Source organism: Trichomycterus rosablanca, chromosome 8, assembly GCF_030014385.1.
Source record: "Trichomycterus rosablanca isolate fTriRos1 chromosome 8, fTriRos1.hap1, whole genome shotgun sequence".
NCBI lineage: Eukaryota > Metazoa > Chordata > Actinopteri > Siluriformes > Trichomycteridae > Trichomycterus > Trichomycterus rosablanca.
The window spans coordinates 857,942-879,783 of NC_085995.1; the positions used below are offsets into that span (position 1 = coordinate 857,942).

The 21,842-nt window shown below is 45.2% G+C and overlaps 1 protein-coding gene across 4 annotated transcripts; it reads right to left on the reverse strand.

Annotated features, from left to right (window-relative positions):
• Nucleotides 1-482: 482 nt before the first annotated feature.
• Nucleotides 483-18,915, reverse strand: sv2bb (synaptic vesicle glycoprotein 2Bb). Of its 4 annotated transcripts, none has more exons than XR_010013476.1 (14): nucleotides 18,800-18,915; nucleotides 10,981-11,519; nucleotides 8,708-8,888; nucleotides 8,333-8,484; nucleotides 7,689-7,822; nucleotides 6,849-6,938; nucleotides 6,645-6,758; nucleotides 6,456-6,544; nucleotides 5,613-5,777; nucleotides 4,655-4,788; nucleotides 3,702-3,902; nucleotides 2,750-2,909; nucleotides 1,371-2,201; nucleotides 483-1,266 (listed from the first exon to the last, which is right to left on the reverse strand). XR_010013476.1 is itself a non-coding variant. In XM_063000271.1 (13 exons), the coding sequence occupies exons 2-13, from the start codon at nucleotides 11,366-11,368 to the stop codon at nucleotides 2,018-2,020; spliced, it is 1,992 nt and encodes a 663-aa protein (XP_062856341.1). In that variant the 5' UTR covers nucleotides 11,369-11,519; nucleotides 18,800-18,915; the 3' UTR covers nucleotides 483-2,017. The 4 variants fall into 4 exon arrangements, 2 of the variants coding, with proteins under 2 accessions (XP_062856341.1, XP_062856342.1); XR_010013477.1 differs by having other exon boundaries at nucleotides 483-725; nucleotides 1,163-2,201; XM_063000271.1 differs by having other exon boundaries at nucleotides 483-2,201.
• Nucleotides 18,916-21,842: the final 2,927 nt, after the last annotated feature.

Consider the following 21,842-nt stretch of genomic DNA (forward strand, 5'->3'; position numbering starts at 1 on the left):
TAGACCCTATGGTGTGTGTGTGTGTTTGCGCTGTCATGGACTGGCGACTTGTGCATGGTGTTTCCTGCCTTTCGCCCATTGAATCGGACCCACCGCGACCCTAAACAAAGTGCTGGAAAACACATAATGAATGAATGTGTCATACAGCTGTTAGTATGGTGCGACTGAAACAGCTAAACTTACTAATTTAAAGGGTGTCTACATACTTTTGGCTGTACATGTCTGTGGTCAGCAATCCAGGAACCATTAAAATAACCATTAAAATCAGGTCTGTTGCTCCAGTGTCCAGTTCTGGCGTCTCTGTGCCCATTGAGGACACGAACACAGCGTAGTAGTAAAGCCAAATGAGGTGCTGCTTTATTACTGATGCAGCAGCGACATCTGCTGTCTGATTAATGTGCCTGCATGATCCCCAAAGTAATGCTTCAGGTTAGCTTCAGTTTCTTCGTGCTTTTTTGCGGATTTTAAGATAAAAACACACATTATAACAGCAAATCAGTCAGTTTTTATTTACACTTAGTGACACAAGACATAAAGACATCGGGAACATTCGTTTGGTTCGACAACAGACAGAAAAAAGACGTAAACATTATTAGCTCACAACATGCAGCTCGGCTAACAGCTTTCACATTTCCACCTCAGGTTAGCGTTTAACCAGAACCAGTCCACTGTTCACCAGTTCAGTGTTTGCTTTTAAGACTTTGGAGGTCTCATGGCATGAAAAGCTGGAATGCAAAGAGTTTAGGAAAGAGTTATTTATATATTTAAGTAGTCGTGGTTAGTGAAATTACACACACAGCTTTATTCAGATGCACCTCATCAAATACAGCAGACGACGGAATCAGAACTTCCACTAAAAATGCAGAACAGACGAACATTTGCAAACATTTAGCACATAAATCAAAGCCAGAGGTGCAAAATTACAGGCCGGAGCAGGAAAAGTGTAGAAGAGGACATAAATAACGAGGACGAAGTGTTTTCTGAGGTGCTGCACCTGATTCGATAAAAAATACAGCAATTGACTCAAGTGGCTTTAATTCAAGGCTGTAATCAGCATATATAATGGAGGGAACACATCCCCAAATGTTTAAATAAGCTCAAAATGCCCCCCTGCCCAATATACTGATGTAAGAATAAGAAGAAGTAAACACATTTCACTCACTAGCTTTGGATAATTTTAGGATTGGTCAATGTTCCCATCAGTTGTTGGCAGGAACCCCCAGGTACATCTGCTATATTACATTCAAATCAGAGGGTAAAATGGTTCTGAAAAGGTAAAAAGTGTCGTTATTATGGCTATCCTCTTGTTATTTTGGTTTCTAGAGTCATATTTTGGTGTTATATCAGATCAGCACGGTGGTTATGATTACCGTATTCGTAGCATGAAAGTCATTTTGAAGCTCCGGTACATCAGGTACAGATCAGATTTGCTGATTCGGGCATAAAATGCCAGGACTGCAATAAAACTGCATGAATAATGTCCGGATATTTGGCTGCAGACGGCTGATTTGCATCAAACTGACCCTTTGTTATTGAAATACTTCATGCACTGATGTTATTCTGCAAAAAGCTGCTGAGGTGTGAATTTGATTGTATTATTTTCTTGTTCCCTTTTCTCCCAATGTTGTCAAATTACATCCTCTACCGCTGTGATATGAGAATAAATACAGTATATAGTTAATACGGCAGCAGATATTATGATGGATATTCCAAAGCTGAAACACTGAAACATCATTGGAACGGAAACAGAGCTGCTGGGATCTAAACATCATTAAATAAATTTCATTAATGATCTGGAGCCAAAAAGAAAAGATCGCTGAGTGGTAAACATTCCATTTTGGCATCTTGGCAACATCTAGAAGTTTATTGATATAGCTCTACAGCTTTAGGGTGAAGGCAGGTAATTTGGGACACTTTTTGGTAGATTACTAAGGAAACCGGACGCGTGAACCCGAGCCGTTTGGTTTTCTGACGTGCATTCGTGTGTTCTGGAAGGTCATTAGTGTAATTTTTGCCGTCACAGCAGAATCTTCTCTCTGGTTTCGGGCAGTTTGAGGGCGAGCAGGCCTCCACACACCAGCGCGGCACAGGACAGAAGAATCGGAATGACTTTAGTGATGCCGACGAATGAGGCGAAGATCGAGCTGCCCAGGATGGCTGCCAGTTTACAGACGGCATTCAGAACTCCGAACGCCGTGGCCCTGGAACAAACAAACAAACAAACAAACAAACAAACAAGTTTCATTCAGTTTTGTGTGCAAATGCTGCACCTTTGATTCCCAGTGAGCTGCATTATATGGTCAAAAGTATGTGGACAGCACTCTTAATGACACATCTACGTACATGTGTACAGTACAATGAAAGGTGCAGACAGGGTTAAGGGCCCAACAGTGGCAGCATGGCAGAGCCTGGATCCAAACCCACAACCTTCTGGTTGGTAACCCAATGCTCTACCCACTAGGCTACCACTGTCGTAGTAGCCGCACCCACCACTAGGAGGTGTATGAAATCAACCATATCATATAAATTCCAGCTCGGAGGCACCACTTTGGGGAAGGACCTTTTCTGCTCCAGCACAAACTGGAGCACGCCCGGTTCACGCCCGGTTCACGCCCGGTTCACACCCGGTTCACGCCAGCATCTCTCATCACTCTGCCGGCTTCCAGTAGATCAAAAGATCAACTTCAATTCTCTCCTCTTTCCCTTCAGACCTTTAAAGTGGCTCTGCTTCAGATTTTTCCGGTTATACCTCTTAGTGGCCGGGTAGAGCTCCACGGTGATGACCTCGATGCCGTTCCACGCCGCCACGCTGACGCCGCAGAACAGGCACTGCAGGGCGATGATGGCCGCCTGGCTGAAACTCAGGAACAGGAAGAAGGTGCAGCCGGCCGAGATCAGCATCGAGCCTCCTGAACGGGGACAAAGAGGTACGACAAAATTCATTTATTATTTTTTTATTTTAAATGACAGCCAAAAGTATCTAGACACCTGACCGTGAGCTTGTCGGATGTCCTGTTTAGAAAACAAACTGTATTAAAATGGAGTGTTCAGCTAGAACAACAGCCGCTCATTCTCAGGAGACTTTGAAGTACGTCTGTGGGAATTTGAGCCCATTCATTTGGTCAACGAAGCTTCAGTTGACGTTCCGGTTCATCCCAGAGCTGTTGTAGGACGCTGAGCTTTTCCTTACGTCTTTATAGAGCTCACATTGTTTAAAGTTCATGTTAATACTCATGGTGTCCACATACTTTTGGCCATATAGTGTTTGTTATGGAATATAATGTGTCAAGCAGAGAAAACACTAAATGGCCAAAAGTATGTGGACGCCCCTCCTAATGAATATTTCTCCCACATCTATCACTAACAGGTGTTTAAAATAATATAAGGTAAATGATATGCTTTTAACATTAAGTCAACAGTTTGGGGAAGTACCGTTCCTCTTTTTGCGAGCTCTATGAAGACGTGGTTTGACATGAGACGCTCTGAACCTGACCTGACTGACTCTATTGACTAATTAGAGACACAAATCCCCACAGACGCACTTTAAAGTCTTGTAGAAAGGCTTCCCAGAAGACTGGATGAAATTTAAGCTGCAAAAGAAAGACCTGGTAAAACAGAGTGTAAAACAAGCTCACGCTCAGGCGTCCATACACTTTTGACCACACAGTGTACAGGACTGTTCTACTGTACGTTCTACTCACCGATTATTTTAATCCTTCCGATCTTGTCCATGAAGAGCGCCGATATGATGTTCCCCGGGAGCACGGCCAGACTCCCTAAAAAGCTGACCAGGTAGACGAGGACGTCGTTCTCCTCCTCGGAATTTAAGTGGCAGCCCTTCCTGGTGTGGATGAAGCTGGTGTTCTCCATCGTACAGTCGATGAACTTCTCAGAGTACAAATCTGGCGGGACAACGAAGACGTATAAAAGTCTGTTAGTGTCCTGTTATTACACAAACAACTATTGGCTCGTCTGAGGAAGGGCAGGTCAGAGGTGATTCCTCATGATTAAAGTGCTGCACAGAGACGGGGGATAATGGAGATCAGTGCGTGACTCTTCATACAGATCTCTGTATAAACCTTGTGTAGGTGAAAAGAAGCGGTCAGCACTGCACACGTGTCGGAGGGGCGTGTGTTAGTCACGGCGCTTCTCGATCAAGGGTTCGAATCTCAGTGGTGCTATCGATATCTGCATAGACATTATTGGCTTTGTCTGAGGGAGGGGGCGTGGCTGAACAGCCTAACCATTGTGAGGTGCACTTGTCAGTGCGCTGTCAGTGCAGGTCCCCTGCCCGGACACAATAAGGAGGGTGGTGTGGGCCGCAGAGAGAAAAAAAAATTAAGTTTAGTCATAGCCAGTTCCTCTTCCTCTACTGGAGACCCCGATGGTGTTTGAGGGGGGTATATTCTTCTGACACGGCCTCCCTATGGTGCTTGTGCACTCCACCGACTCCTTCTTATTTACCCGTACTTGTGTGGATCGGTGTGTGAGGTCGGTCTCGGGCATGGAGAGTCACGCGCTACTCACCGTTCACTTTTTAGTCCCATCTTTTTCCCCACCCAGCAAACTAATGGCACTGCCAATTGTGCCCGCTAGGGGGAACCTAGTCGCCCAGTAGCATTTTCCAGGGTAAATAAAGACGATCAGCACTCACCCGTTTTGTAGAAGATGGTGGATCTGAAGGTGCAGTTCTCAAAAAACGTGTCTGTGGATTTAATGTCCTCGAAATAACAATCCTCAAAGAGCGAATCCTCGAACCTCACCGACTTCATCCGGATGCTGATGAACCTGGACGAGAAATGGAATTGAATTAAGCACTTGAACCTGAAGCAACTGATCCATCTAATCTGGGACCATCATCCTGGAACTTCAAGCCGGCAAGGGGGTGAGAGCGAGTATCTGGACACCCGACCATGAGCTTAGGTTAGGTTAGGACAAACCATTTCAGAAACAAACGGGGATCCTTTTGGATTTTCGGACTTTGAAGTATGTCTGTGGGAATTTGTGCCCATTAATCCAAGAAATCCTCAGCTGATGTTCCGGTTTATGTTTACATTTTTGGCATTTAGCAGACGCTTTTATCCAAAGTGACTTACAGTACTGTGACAGTAAACTGTCTAAGCAATTAAGGGTTAAGGGCCTTGCTCAAGGGCCCAACAGTTGCAACCTGGCAGTGATAAGGCTTGAACCAGCAACCTTTTGATTACTAGTGCAGTACCTTAACCAATAGGCTACAGCTGCCCTGGTTCATTCCAGGACTCTGTGCTGGACACTGGGGTTTTGTGGTTTTTTGCTTTGTGCACAGGAACAGGTTAGGCCCTTCCCTAAACTGATCATTTACTTTATATGAACGATTTATCACCCCTGATAGCAAATGTAATTGCTGACTGCATGTTGTTTACAGCATTTAGCAGCTGCTTTTATTCAAAGTTATTTTCAAAGCAATAAGGGCCTCGGTCAGGGGCCCAACCATGGCAACTTGGTAGTGTTAAGGCTTGAACCAACAACCTTCTGATCATTGTTCCGGTACCCAAACCAGTGAGCCACCACCGCCAAAAATCACACGGCACAGACTCATAATGGAAAAAGGGACGTTAGTTTACAGGACGTACTTGTCGTCGATGTACTCGCCCTCTCTGTGGAGCTGGTTTGTGAGGGAGAAGTTGAAGTGGAAGTGTTCGACTCTCTCTCTGTGGAAGGTCTTCATCCTGGACTTGTACTCCTCGTCCTGCAGGTGCTTGATCATGTCTGGAAACCACACGGCCAAACCGTAGTAACTGGAACACACCAACACCAACACCATCAACACCAACATCAACACCATCATCAACACCAACACCGACATCAACACCAACATCAACACCAACATCAACATCATAAGGAAAATTAAAAACAATAGAAGCTTAATTACGTCACGTTAATCAGGGTGAATTTACATTTAACGACTTATATGGTTGTTATTCCACTTTCCTTATATCATAATTATTTCACATCAATTTTCCTCTCAAGTTAGTCGTATCCAATTCCCTGATCGTATTGTTGCCCTGACTGACACACCCCCTCTGGCGATGCGCTAGCACCTCTAGCCATGGCATCACAGCTTCTTCCGCCACATGAACAGTCTCAGCTCTGTTCTGTCTTCACAGCATGCAGTTCCGTCCCCTGGTTCCTTTATCACCCCGTTACCCAGTACCCATTAGTCCCTAAGCTGATCCGATAAATCCAAATCAAAATATTTAACTTTAACAGGTTCATTTGGGTACGGGACCTCAACCGGTACCTCAACCGGTACCACCTACCAACACCTGACCTACGACCCCTCTCAAGCATCTCCACATCCTTAAGACTGGACCTCAATATTCAGTATTCCTCAGTATTGACAGAATTTATGTTTATTTGTAGCAGCAAAATAATCGCTTAAGAAACTGAATAAGACTCTTAAATGTAAATTTTACCTGAAGGCCATGGTAAACCAGATAGCCGCCATGAGGAGCGTCGCCAGTCGAAATTCTCGACCCATCAGGGACGCGACGTTTTTCATCACCTGTAGATTAAACACAGATCATCACCTGTCAGGATCAGCGTGTAAAAACAGCCAAAGAACAATAACGTCTCAATCTCATACGTGACGTTAATGAAGGTACCAGTTTGATGAGGGTCAGCGTGCGCACCGCCCATCTCTGAAATCCCGTCCCCGTCGACGTCTGGATCTCGAAAAACTCGTCCTCCTGTGTCTTCGGGGTCTTGATTTGAGAAACCTGAACAGAAAACACATCCGGAAATTCTCACACCGAGCAGAAAACCGAGACCCAGCGAGACGTTCCTGCAGGAACCCGGTCTGCACTCACCGTAAAAACCCGCTCCGGTTCTCCTTTAGCTCTCCAGTTGGTGTCGTGGACCTGCTTCAGGATCATCCAGGCTTCATCGTGCTTGGCGTGCTGAAATGATCGAAGGAGAAGGAGATTCACTATTAGTCAGACATGATTAAGTATGGATGAATGAACATCTGATGAAGGTTGAAGGTGGAACGCCAGTGGATCATGCAGATCTGATAGTAAATAATAGACTCATGGTGGCTTTGTGATGGTTGGCTGCTTTCTCCAGTCCAGCCGTCATACAGTAACGTCACCTTCAACGTCCTCAAGACACGCCCAAAGTAACAGAACTTGTGGTCCTCGTCGTGATCCTTGTCAATTTGAGCATCACCGCCACGCCCGTTCATGTTCTTGATTTCACTCTTATTGAATAGTAAGTCAAACATTAAAACCACCACCTAACTTGCCACCCAGACAGACCCTTCCAGACCCTTCTAGATGTCTGAAGGGTTCCTGTGGGGTTTGGTACCAGGACATTACCAGCAGCTCCTTCAGCACCTTTTTGTTGTGAGCTGGATGGTCCTACAGTCCATCCTGGATCAGTTGTTCCGATGTCCAGTTTGATCCACAGTAGATCTTCTGGCGGTCCAGACAAGACACCACAGCCTTCATGAGTCTTAGCCACCCAACAAGCGATTGGTGGCTCATGCCTTCTCAGACCATTGTGGTTGGGGACAACTTGAGAACTATGAGGAACCCCCGTCAGTAACCACTAGGAACCTTGCCACAGGGAAGGGTGAGGGATTATGAGGGATGTCCATATACTTTTGATCTAGTGTATATAAATAATAAGGTGTGTTTCTTTTTCTGTACCTGCAGCAGGAAGCGTGGACTCTCGGGCATGAACATCAGGCCAATGAGAGCCGCGATGGCCGGCAGAGCGCAAACCAACACGAACGCGCGCCAACTGTGGAACTGAAACTCGCTTCCCATGCTGAAACCCCAACCTGTAAACACACACACACACACACACACACACAGACGTTTACTCGCACTTTCCTTATATGGTCATTATTACACTTTCCTTATATGGTCATTATTACACTTTCCTTATATGGTCTTTATTACGCTTTCCGTATATGGTCGTTATTACATTTTCCTTATATGGTCATCATTACACTTTCCATATATGGTCGGTATTACACTTTCCTTATATGGTCGTTATTACACTTTCCTTATATGGTCATCATTACACTTTCCATATATGGTCGGTATTACGATTTCCTTATATGGACGTTATTACACTTTCCTTATATGGTTGTTATTACACTTTCTGTATATGGTTGTAATTACACTTTCCTTATATGGTTGTTATAACCCTTTCCTTATACGGTCGTTACTACACTTTCCTTATATGGGCGTTATGACACTTTCTTGTCTATCCTTTTCTATTATATTCTATTCTATTTTATTCTGTTCTCGTGGTTCTCTGTGTCTGTTGCGTCGTGTTTATTTACCGTATTGAGGGATGATGCCCCAGGCGGTAAAGGATGCGTAAATGCCTCCCATCATCCAGAACATACAGAGCCAGCTGAGATGTTCTCCTCTCTTATCCATCTGTAGGAACTCAGAGAAGTAGGTGTAGACAATCGGGATGGAGCCGCCGATCCTGGAATGCATAGACAGACCAGGTAAGATATAACAATTCACCCCTAGCGCCAGATAGCACTGCTAAGATTAAAACCTTGATCTCAGAGGTGGTGCTAGCATGTGGGTTATCATTGTACATATATGAGTACATATTCAAAGAATCAGTCCTAACAGAAAACACCCAGCAAACACCCAGCGCTGCTTGTGTTACCAGCACCAACACAGAGCCTGGAGTCTCGTACCCGAAGCCCGAGATGAGTCTGAAGAAGATGAAGAAGCCGTAACCCTGAGCGAAGGACGAGAAGAACGCGGCGATGCAGTTGATGGTCAGAGAGATAATCAGACATTTCCTTCTTCCAACCTTATCGGCCATTCCTCCCCAAACAAACGCTCCGAACATCATCCCCAGGAACACGACCAGACCTGCAGGAGCGCACAGACATCACACTCAGGGGTCAAATATCAAAACAATTACTGATAAATTATTAGAACTTTATGGATGTAATGAGCACAAACCTGAGATCTAAAGAAATGTAGGAGTACCACCTTAACCATGAGATCTAAAGAAATGTGGTAGTACCACCTTAACCATGAGATCTAAAGGAGTGTGATAGTACCACCTTAAACACGAGATCTAAAGAAATGTGATAGTACCACCTTAAACATGAGATCTAAAGGAGTGTGATAGTACCACCTTAAACACGAGATCCAAAGAAATGTGGTAGTACCACCTTAAACACGAGATCTAAAGAAATGTGGTAGTACCACCTTAAACACGAGATCTAAGGAAATGTGGTAGTACCACCTTAAACACAAGATCTAAAGAAATGTGGAAGTACCACCTTAAACACAAGATCTAAAGAAATGTGGAAGTACCACCTTAAGCACAATATCTAAAGAAATGTGGAAGTACCACCTTAAACAGGAGATTTAAAAAAGGGTGATAGTACCACCTTAAACACAAAATCTAAAGAAATGTGGAAGTACCACCTTAAACAGGAGATTTAAAAAAGGGTGATAGTACCACCTTAAACACAAAATCTAAAGAAATGTGGAAGTACCACCTTAAATATAAGATCTAAAGAAATGTGGTGGTACCACCTTAAATATGAGATCTAAAGAAATGTGGTGGTACCACCTTAAACACCAGATCTGAAGGAGTGCGGTTGCGCCCCCTGGAGGGAGCGGGTGGTGGGTGGAGGAGGTGTGAGTCGGGTTATTTATCAGACTGAAGGTCAGGTGGAAGTTTATCGATCTGCTGAAACCGACGCTGACTGGACTGCACACACACACACACACACACACACACACTCACACACACACTCACACTCACACACACACTCACACACACACACACACACACTCACACTGTCTCAGGTGGCTGCACATCTAAACGGATTAGACGTGGTTTGGACAGGAACACCAGGATCTACAGGATCCCACAATTTAAAACCAAACCACAGAGTCCAAGGAACCGTCTGTGGATCCTCAAGATCAAACTGTGGCAGAGATATAAAGAGCATCAAAGGCTTTGAGAGTCCAGATCCAGAGTGGCCTAGATCATGTTGAAATGGAAGGAGCTTCGTACAACCTTGAACCTTCCTAAAGTTCTGATGTCCGGCCAGATTGGGCTTCCAGGCACGTAGGTCCTTCAGTGAGGTAAGAGTGAACCTGATGGTCTGAGCTCCAGAAATTCAGTAGGGTCCTGAAGGGTCCTGAAGGTTTCAGAAGGTTTCAAAAGGGTCTGGAAGGTTCCTTTAAGTTCCTGAAGGGTTCTGAAGGGTTTAGAAGGTTCCTGAAAGGTTTAATGGTTTCAGAAGGGTCCTGAGGGGACCGAAAGGTTTCTAAAGCTGAGTTTAAAAAGTGCTGCGTCAGACTGTGAGAGTGCTCAGGGAAATTAAAATTGGTTCTTCATCTTCCACATCCAGCAGAACTTACACTGATATAAAGTCCAGTAAGCAAAACAGGTGGATAAATCTCAGTGTGGAAGAAGCTATTAGCTAATTTGTGGTCGCTTCCACTGTGCTGCTGGTCGGTACAGAACCTGCGCCAAACACGGCGGTTCTTCACCCACTCACAAAACCACTCGGGATAATGAGACGGAGCTTTTATGTAGAGCAGCTGTGTGGGTCCTTCTTCTTCTTCTAAAGAGCCATTAGCTTAAACACGAGATCTAAAGAATTGTGGGAGTACCACCTTAAACACGAGATGTGGTAGTACCACCTTAAAAACAAGATCTAAAGGAGTGTGGGAGTACCACCTTAAAAACAAGCTCTAAAGGAGTGCAGTAGTGCCACCTTAAAAATAAGATCTAAAGAACTGTGGTAGTACCACCTTAAACACAAGATCTAAAGGAGTGCATTAGTACCACCTTAAACACGAGATCTAAAGGAGTGTGGCAGTACCACCTTAAACACGAGATCTAAAGGAGTGTGGCAGTACCACCTTAAACACCAGATCGTCTGACCAGCTCACAGTCACCAGTAAGACCAAATGGAAAATAAGCGACACTTACCCAGCATGCCTTTCTCGGCGTTGGACAGGCACATGTCCTTCTCGGCGCTGGGCAGTGCCAGTGCCACCACGAAACACTCCACGCTGTCGGCCATGAGCGCCAACCCCAGCACCACGAACAGACCCCACTGGAAGCGACCGTGGCCGCAGTCCCCCATGATCTCCTCGTACTGCTCGGCCAGGCCGTCCTCCTCCTCCTGCTCCGGCCGCACCTTGGTCCTGCACGGTCGGACCTCGTCCGGGTGCGGGATGCCCTGGTACTCGCCCTCGTACATCTGGTCGTCCTCGTCGTGGCCCTCGGTCACGTCGCTGGCCGCGTCCTCGTCCTCCTGATAGTCGCCCTGGTAACCGTCTCCATGGTGATAGCTGTTTCGGTACGGGTCGGCCATCGTCCTGGCGGCGCAGGTCCGATCACGTTCAGCGCGGCGGGTGAGATCCGGGGAGGGTTCTGACACACGGACAGCAGGTACGTTTATGTTGGGTGTGTGACGTGGACGTTACCTCAGACTGACCAGATCCTCCAAAATCCACATGCTGAACCTGTTAACGTCAACACACACACACACACACACACACACATCAACACACACATACACACACATACACACACACACACACACATCAACACACACATACACACACATACACACACACATCAACACACATACACACACACACACACACACACATCAACACATCAGAACCAGAACCCTTACAGAGTTACGTACAGAGGAAGATAAACATCAACAACATCCAGGAGCAGCGCTGAAGAGCTACTGAAGCACCACTGAAGCGAGATGAAGCAGAACAGAACTGTGGGTAAAAAAATGCTAACAAACAAGAGAAAAACGCTAATAAATGCTAATAAATCTCGTTGTATTTGGTAACGCGGATGCCGCCGCGGTAAAACACGCTAACCTGTGTTCGTTTCTGGGGAAATAAACGACTCGTTCTATGTTTGTTCGTTAAAATTTAATATTAATAAATAAATAAGTGAAAAACTCCTCACTGCTCTCGTGAGTCATGAATTTTATGGACGCGTCACCACAGATAAACGATCAGAATGATTTATCACCTCCTGCATCATGAGGGGAAGCGAGCGCGTCTCAGAACGTGTGATTCAGCTGATAAATATTAATAAACAGCCGAGTTCTGCTCATAAATATTCAGGACGTGGAGCTGACGTGAGATAAAGAGTCTTAATCATCCAGATCTGATAGACGAGACCGAACCTCATCATCACCAACCACGACAAGGACACGGACACACCAGGATCAGGACTAAGATGAGCTTAAGACCTTTAATAAATATCATGTCAGGATCAAGTTTTAATGATTACAACCAAGACAAGACCAAGACTTTTTAAATAATTAGTACCAAGATAAATGGCGCTAGAGAAAGAGGACGGGCAGCAATACGATGGATGGACATAATTAGACGAGTCATTTAGAACCTGAAGAGAAGACTGAACGTTCTGGATAAACACCAGTAACATGATCTGTGATCCAGTCTGAACAGAACTAACAACACTTACTGATAACACAGACAGGACGAGACTAATACTGGTACTGACTGGGACTGAGTCACGACTGAGACGATTAATAATAAAGACTAAGAAGCTGTTGGTGTTTAGTTTTGTGTTGATCTCAGTGTGTTGGTGTTTAGTTTTGTGGTGGTGTTCAATTTTGTGGTGGTGTTTAGTTTTGTGGTGGTGTTTAGTTTTGTGTTGATCTCAGTGTGGTGGTGTTTAGTTTTGTGTTGATCTCAGTGTGGTGGTGTTTAGTTTTGTGTTGATCTCAGTGTGGTGGTGTTTAGTTTTGTGGTGGTGTAGAGTTTTGTGTTGATCTCAGTGTGGTGGTGTTTAGTTTTGTGTTGATCTCAGTGTGGTGGTGTTTAGTTTTGTGGTGGTGTAGAGTTTTGTGTTGATCTCAGTGTGGTGGTGTTTAGTTTTGTGTTGATCTCAGTGTGGTGGTGTTGAGTTTTGTGGTGGTGTTTAGTTTTGTGGTGGTGTTGAGTTTTGTGTTAATCTCAGTGTGGTGGTGTTTAGTTTTGTGGTGGTGTTGAGTTTTGGTTTTGATCTCAGTGTGGTGGTGTTGAGTTTTGTGGTGGTGTTGAGTTCTGTGTGGTATTGGTGTACCCTGGTGTGCTGCCTGCTTTCCTTCCCTTGGTACCTGTTTTTTTAAACACTGCAGGTTCTTGTGGAGAATCTGGGTCACGTTCTGCTGCTCTTTATTTATAGAAAACAGCCGCTCATCTGAGAGAGCTTCTCACTAGACTTTCTCCTGGTCAGGGTCGTGGTGGGTACAGTTTACTGGGCACAAGGTAGGAAACACCCTGGACAGGTCACCAGTCACATGGCAAACACACACGTTTACTGCAGGTCTTTGGACTGTGGGAGGAAACCGGAGCACCCGGAGGAAACCCGCACAGACACGGGGAGAATCGAACCCAGGACCTTCCTGCTGTGAGGCGACTGTGCTACCCACCGAGCCACCGTGCCTCCCAAAATACCAAAACAAAGATGAGCTGCAGTTTCATTCTGTCTGAATAATGTGAAGATTTTCATTCTGCTGAAACCTGGGGGGTGTTGGGGGGGGAGGGTGTTAATACAGAACACAGAGGTTCATCCGACACCTCTTCCATCTCATCATCTCATCATCTCCACCATGAGAACATGAGAACAGGTCCGGGCCTGACAGAGCAGATAAAAATACACCGATCAGCCATAACATTAAAACCACCTCCATGTTTCTACACTCACTGTCCATTTTATCAGCTCCACTTACCATATAGAAGCACTTTGTAGTTCTACAATTACTGACTGTAGTCCATCTGTTTCCCTACATGCTTTGTTACCCCCTTTCATGCTGTTCTTCAATGGTCAGGACCCCCACAGGACCCCCACAGAGCAGGTATTATTTAGGTGGTGGATGATACTCAGCACTGCAGTGACACTGACATGGTGGTGGTGTGTTAGTGTGTGTTGTGCTGGTATGAGTGGATCAGACACAGCAGCGCTGCTGGAGTTTTTAAACACCTCACTGTCACTGCTGGACCGAGAATCGTCCACCAACCAAAACTATCCAGCCAACAGCGCCCCGTGGGCAGCGTCCTGTGACCGCTGATGAAGGTCTAGAAGATGAGCGACTCAAACAGCAGCAATAGATGAGCGATCGTCTCTGACTTTACATCTACAAGGTGGACCGACTAGGTAGGAGTGTCTAATAGAGTGGACGGTGAGTGAACACGGTGTTTAAAAACTCCAGCAGCGCTGCTGTGTCTGATCCACTCATACCAGCACAACACACACTAACACACCACCACCATGTCAGTGTCACTGCAGTGCTGAGAATCATCCACCACCTAAATAATACCTGCTCTGTGGTGGTCCTGTGGGGGTCTAACAAAGCATGCAGAGAAATAGATGGACTACAGTCAGTAATTGTAGAACTAAAAAGTGCTTCTATATGGTAAGTGGAGCTGATAACATGGACAGTGAGTGTAGAAACAAGGAGGTGGTTTTAATGTTATGGCTGATCGGTGTATATTAAACAGAGACGATCAGAGAGGGAACAGTAGAAGGTCTTTGTAACAGATTTTAAACCATGACTGAGGGGATTTGTGTCCGTTCTGTCATGTTGAACCAGAACTAGAACTAGTCTGGCTTGAGAAACCCTATCTGAGCACAAATGAAACACACTACAATAAGCTGTCATAGCTCAGAGGTTTGGGTCCTGGACTCAGGGTCAGAAGGTTGCTGGTTCAAGTCTCATCACTGCTAAGCTCAATTACCCAGAACTGGTTGTTTTGGATAAGAGAGTTCATTACATGCTGTTAACGTTCTACTGCTGGACACTAGACAGTTTTTGTCCGTCCAGTGGTTTCGCCCCACTTACGTTTTGGAGTCGCTGGAGGTCTGAAACCTGCACCCATTTAAAATTAAACAGGTTTAAATTGCAGGGCGAGGAATTGGGACGTGACCCACACACACACACACACACACACGCCCAGCAAATTGAACGGATAAATATCACAGTGAGACGTCCATTAACCAGGATGTGAAGCTGGAGCTCGGATGTGTGTTTCTCGTGCACACGCCGAATCACACCAACACACACACACACACACACGCCGTGATTCGCTGGCTGGAATTTATGGTTATTGAGTCGCCCCGGCGCCCATTTTTCCGCAACGGACATTCAGAGTACGACGCCCACGGCGGTAATGAGGGCTGCCAGGGAACGACTTCCTAATAGTGTTCAGGAATGAGCTACCACAAAAATCCTGCAACTGAGACGCTGATTAACCCAGTAAACCCAAAACATCAAAGTAACATTTAATAAACATCAAAGTAATATTTTATAAACATCAAAGTAACCAAATAAACATCAAAGTAACATTTAATAAACATCAAAGTAACATTTTATAAACATCAAAGTAACATTTTATAAACATCAAAGTAATAAAATAAACATCAAAGTAACAAAATAAACATCAAAGTAACATTTTATAAACATCAAAGTAACAAAATAAACATCAAAGTATTTTATAAACATCAAAGTAACAAAGTAACATTTTATAAACATAATTGCTTTGATCTTGAGATCAAAGTTAAATCGTTCCACTATTATGAACAAAAGTATTGGGACGCCCCTTCTAATCACTGAATTTGTGTGTTTTAGCCACAACAGTCACTAACAGGTGTAATAAATCAATCATATAAAGGAAATCTTATGCTTCCAACTTTGCAGCAACAGTTTAGGGAAGGACCTTTCCTATGAAAGTCCAGCACAGAGTAAGAAATGCTCCAGCATCCTGCACAGAGCTCTGAGCTCAGCCCCACTCACCTGCTCCGGGATGAACCGTCACAAATTCCCACACGCAGACACACTTCTCAGGTTCTACTTCTGTGTGTGTGTGGGGATTTGTGCTGAACACTGATGATCAGTCGGTGTTCCGGTTCATCCCAGAGCTGTTGAGTGGGGCTGAGCTCAGGGCTCTGTGCAGGACACTGGAGCTTTTCTTCACGTCTTTATAGACCTAGCTCATGCTGGAACAGGAAAGGACCTTCCCTAAACTGTTGCTACAAACTTGCAGGCATATCATTTCCTTTATATCACCTGTTAGCCCTCGCTGTGGCTGAAACACACAAATTAAATAGCAAGTGGCGTCCCAATATTTTTGTCCATATATTGTATGTTCATTTCTCATTACATTTCTTTTTTCATCTGGTCAGGGTCTCTGCAGGTCCAGTTCCTAAGGCAAACACCAGACACAGGGCAGGAACACCCCACACAGGGAGCCAATCCATCAATCCATCCATATTTAGTGGTTCTCAAATGAGAAATGAAAGCCCCCCCTTCCTAAATTGATTTCTGTAGAGCTGGTGGTTAATGGAGACGTCGATGACCGGCGCAGTGGGCAGTAAATCAGTCCGGCGGTGTAACCGAGCTGCTCAGAGCACTCTGGGTCAGCTCGCTCGGCCTCGACACCGTCCAGATTCCCATAAATACACAAAGTGTGCCGATCGAACCGGGTGTCACGGCTCCAAACGAAAGCAGGTTGCCAACGGAGCAGCCGGCAAATCTGTCATTAAGAAATCATGATAAATAGAAACACGTCCACCTGGAGCCATTTAATGCTTAACGAGGTGCGCAGGAACAGACACCTCAATCGTCTGTGCCTCCGTGCCCCCTCTGCTGGCCGTATTTAGGAAGGCAGAAGGACACGATTCTGTAACTGAATCACGCCGCCGATCGCTGCGCTCCCAGGTGGGTTCGGTAGAGGATTCGTTATGTAAAAGTGCAGTTTGTGGAGGGCGGATTGTGGACGTCGTGCCAGGCTGCAGTGTGTGTTCTCTCGTGGGAATCCAGAAAAAGCTTCACACACACACACACACACACACACACACACTGCAGAACAACGAGTCCTGAAATCAGCGTGTGTGTGTGTGTGTGTGTGTGTGTGTGTGTTTTACCATAAACTGTTTTATATAATCACTTCAGTATGATTCTGCTTCATTCTGATCAGGGCTGCAGTTCCTCAGTTACACTGGGTGCATGTCAAGGTGCCAACACACACACACACACACACACACACACACTTAAAGGTGATGTAACACAGTAAACATGCCCCCGTCCCAACCTTTAGGAACGTGATTTGCTTGCATCAGACTTGGACTGAGTGTTCATTCATTCATTGTCTGTTTTACCACCCGCTTTATGCTGGTCAGGGTCCCGGGAGGTCCGGTTCCAACGTTTCTTCATGCCATTCTGAGGCAAAATATGTGTCACCTGCAGTCGCTCGGGTGGCACAGCGGTAAATCACACTAGCCCACTACCGCCGAGATCTAGCTTTCGAATCCCTAATGGTGCTATCGACCGGCCGGGCATCTCCATACAGACGTGATAGGCTGTGTCTGAGTGGGGGTGACCCAGGCCCTGCATCAGGTAGCTTTAAGCTGTTTACGAGGGTCTCGGCTCTCTAGGACTCCCGAACACCATATGTGGAGTTTTGAAGAGACGTGTTTGCAAATCTATCAGGGTTTGATCAGATTTGACTGGCAGTGGTGGCTCAGCGGTTAAGATACTGGACTAGTAATGAAAAGGTTATCGGGTTCAACCCCGACCATCAACGAGGTGACACTGTTGGGCCCCTGAGCACGGCCCTTAACCCTCAATTGCTCAAACTGTATTCAGAAGTAACTGTAAGTCGCTTTGGATAAAAGCTGCTGCTTAATGCTGTGATTGTAAATGTAATGGAGCTGAGTTCAGGAGATTCTTTAGTAGAACACCAATATGGATGTTGGGGGAACATACCAAACTCAGGACAGCCAGGACCCCTGAACACCATACAAGGACAGAGACACTGTTGGGCCCCTGAGCACGGCCCTTAACCCTCAATTTCTCAAACTGCATTCAGTCATTATTGTAAGTCACTTTGAATAAAAGCTGCTGCTAAATACTGTACATGTAAATGTAACGGGGCGGAGTTCAGGAGATCCTCCTGTAGAAAACCAGTATGGAAGTTGGGAGAACATGCCAAACTCGATACAGGCATTGACCAATGCCACAATTCCCGTCGAATGAGCAGGAGCAGCTCCGAGTTTCAATGATTTCTAGCTGCAAATTTCACCTTTAATTTCATCTTTTAAAATAAACCATAATAAATTAATAATAAACACTCTTAAACGCCTTATAATAAATAATAATAAACGCCTTTAAGCTGTTTAAGAGGGTTTGAGAGGGTCTCGGCTCTCTAGGACCCCCAAGCACCATATGAGGAGTTTTGAAGAGACAAATTTGCAAACCTATAAAGGTTTGATGAGATTTGACAGACGCTCAAAAGCTAATGGAGTGAAACTGGAGCCTGATTGATTTCTTCTAAAAATAAAGATGTGCTGACCGGGAGGAGGACACATGTTCTATTATATATTATATTATGTATTATATTATATTATTTATTATATTATATATTATTTATTATTTATTATATATTATATTATTTATTATTTATTATCTTATATACTGTATTATAAAGCATTGTGAGCTTCATATCACAATAACAATAATAATAATAATAATAATAATAATAATTTGATGTTTTTATACAGAGACGCTTCTGCTCTTCTGTACTGAGCTGCGGCTCCTCTTTAATATTTAATAAACTTTGCATTAGCAGAGTGATGAGCTCCTCATCTCTGTGCTCCTCATCCCTGAGCTCCTTATCCCTGAGTTCCTCATCCCTGAGCTCCATCCCGCTTCCTCCGTCCACAATCTAACATTCACAAACAAACACAACCATCAATCAAGTTTTCTTACCGGGCATGGCGCTGCTCGGGCACCAGGGTGGCACTGATCTACCAGGCTGAGGTGCTTTTATATCCAGATCGTGGGTCCACGGAGCAGCCAGGAAGAGGAACAGGAAGATCCGAACCCTCGCTCTCTCACTCTCGCTCTCTCACTGCATCCACACTCGGCTCTCTCACATCACTGCCAACCCAGAGAGGGAGTGGCTCAGTGTGTGTGTGTGTGTGTGTATGTGTGTGTGTGTGTGTTAGGTAAGAGAGGCTGAAAGGGATGACAGATGGGCGATTGCGGGTGGGCGGGGGCAGTGGGAGGTGTGTGTGTGTGTGTGTGTGTGTGTGTGTGTGTGTGTGTGTGCGTGTGTGTGTGTGTGTGTGCGTGCGTGCGTGCGTGTGTGTGTGTGTGTGTGTGTGTGTGTGTGGGAGGCAGATGTGTTGACTTTAAGGAGAAGAGAATAACCAGATTGGGACAGCTGGTGCACGTCAGTCAGTCCATCTCTGTAATGTGTCAGTCAGTTATTCAGTCAGTCATGTCTATCCGTACATGTCTGTATGTGTCATTCAGTTACTCTGTCAGTCAGTCAGTTATTTATTCAGTCATTCAGTCACTTAGTCAGTTATTCACGCAGTCAGTCAGTCATTCATTCAGACAGTCAGTCAGTCAGACAGTCAGTCAGTCAGTCAGTTATTCATTCAGTCACTTAGTCAGTTATTCATTCTCTCATTCAGTCAGTTATTCATTCTGTCATTCAGTCAGTTATTCATTCTGTCATTCAGTCAGTTATTCATTCTGTCAGTCAGTCATTCAGTCAGTCAGTTATTTACTGTCATTCACTCAGTCACTCAGTCATTCAGTCAGTTATTCAGTCAGTCAGTTATTCAGTCATTCATTCAGTGAGTGATTCATTCATTCAGTCAGTCATTCAGTCAGTCAGTTATTCATTCAGGTCATTTACTCAGTCATGTCTATCCGTACATGTCTGTAATGTGTCAGTCAGTTTCTCTGTCAGTCAGTCAGTCAGTCAGTCATACAGTCAGTTATTAATTCAGTTACTTCAGCAGATAATCCAGACGGTGTATAAACCGCCGTGGTTTTACAGCGTAGCAGCAGTAAGTCTACATGTAATGAAGCGTGAGGTTAATCCTGCTGTAGCACCGCAGACAGACGCCCGTATTAAACACCGCACAGTCAGTGGTTGTGTTACTAATTGTACTGCAGTAACAGACAGCAGGACGATGGATCGCAGCTCCTGCTGAGGTTCCATCCTTCATGCATTATAAGCTTTTAGCTCCATGATGTTCATACAATATTCATACGCTGCAGCATGTAGAGCCAACCCACCCCCCGCCCAACCTTGCCCCACACCCCACCCGTTCCCCCGCTCACCTCACACCCACACCCCACCCGTTCACCCACTGGAGCTGGAGGTACCAAACCCTCCCCAGTCTGGTGGGTGTGATCCATCATTACTGAGAGTACATGTTATATCCCATAATCCTCTGTACCATCTTATTCTGCTTCAAAAGAGGATTAATACCAACCAGCGGGCTTCATCCATCATGAGATTTAACCCGCTGTAGTGATTAGTGAGTACCAGCGCTCTGGAACAGCGTCCAGCGGCGTCTCTTTATATTCTACAGCTATAAAACCGTAACCGCTATGAACGGTGGCGGGATGCCAAATGCTAATGCTAACAGGAATGCTAACGCTATCATAAAGCGCTGATCTGTGAATTGTCTTTGATCGAGGTTAAAATAAAACTACAAACATAAACGTTTTATCTGTAAACATTCACATTCATCACCGTTCTTTTAAAAATTGTTTCATTAAGATTTGAGAAAATTTACCGGCGTAAATAAACACTGTGCGGCCAAAAGTATTCAGACGCCTGACCGTGAGCTTGGTGGACGTCCCTTTTCAAAAGCAAACCGTATTAAAAACAGACCTCTGACCTCTGTGTGATCTTTTTTTCCAGCTAGAACAACAGCCGCTCTTTTGAGAAGCTTTTTGAGAACACCTGTTTGAAAGGGCTTTAACTGTGCGTGAGGTCAGACTCACAGTTGTGATTCTAATTCACCCCAAAGATGACACTGAGGTCAGGGCTCTGTGCAGGACACTGGAGTTGCTTGGTTTTCAAACTGAGCTTTTCTTCACGTCTTTATAGAGCTCGCTTTGTGCACAGTCATGCTGGAACTGGAAAGGACCTTCCCTAAACTTGCTGCAAAACAAAAGCAGCAGCAAAAATGATCATTTCTTTTATATATTATTAAATCATTACACAGGGCGGCACGGTGGCTCGGTGGGTAGCACTGTCGCCTCACAGCAAGAAGGTCCTGGGTTAGGTCCCCAGGCGGGGCGGGGCGGTCCGGTCCGGGTCCTTTCTGTGTGGAGTTTGCATGTTCTCCCCGTGTCTGTGTGGGTTTCTTCCGGGAGCTCCGTTTTCCTCCAACAGTCCAAAAACATGCAGTCAGGTTAAGTGGAGACACTGAATTACCCTATAAAATTAAATGTGTGTGTGTGTGTGTGCCCTGCGATGGACTGGTGTCCCATCCAGGGTGTTACTGTGTGCCTTGCGCCCATTGAAAAGCTGGGATAGGATCCAGCACTCCCCGCGACCCTGATTGGATAAGCGGTTAAAAAAATGAATGAATAAATGAAATTATTACACCTGTTAGCAGCTGTTGTGGCTGAAACACATGAATTCAATCATTAAAGGCATTCGTAGTCTACTGGTTAGGGCACTGGACTAGTAATCAGAAGGGGGCTGGTTCAAACCCCATTTCTGCCAGGTTGCCACTGTTGGGCCCTTAACACTGAAATGCTTAGACAGAAAGTCACTTTGGATAAAAGCGCCCCAATACTTTTGTTTGTTTTGTGTATTTGGATATAAAGTGTTTGATTTATGCAGCGTCATCTCTGTTACTGTTTCCTCATCACAGATCGATCAGCCCTCCCCTCTACGCCACCCTAACCCCCCCCTTCCCTCCCCGGTGTTCCTGACCGGTCGGTCAGTACCCGTAGCTCCCTGATCTGAAGCACACGGCTCTGATTAATCCAT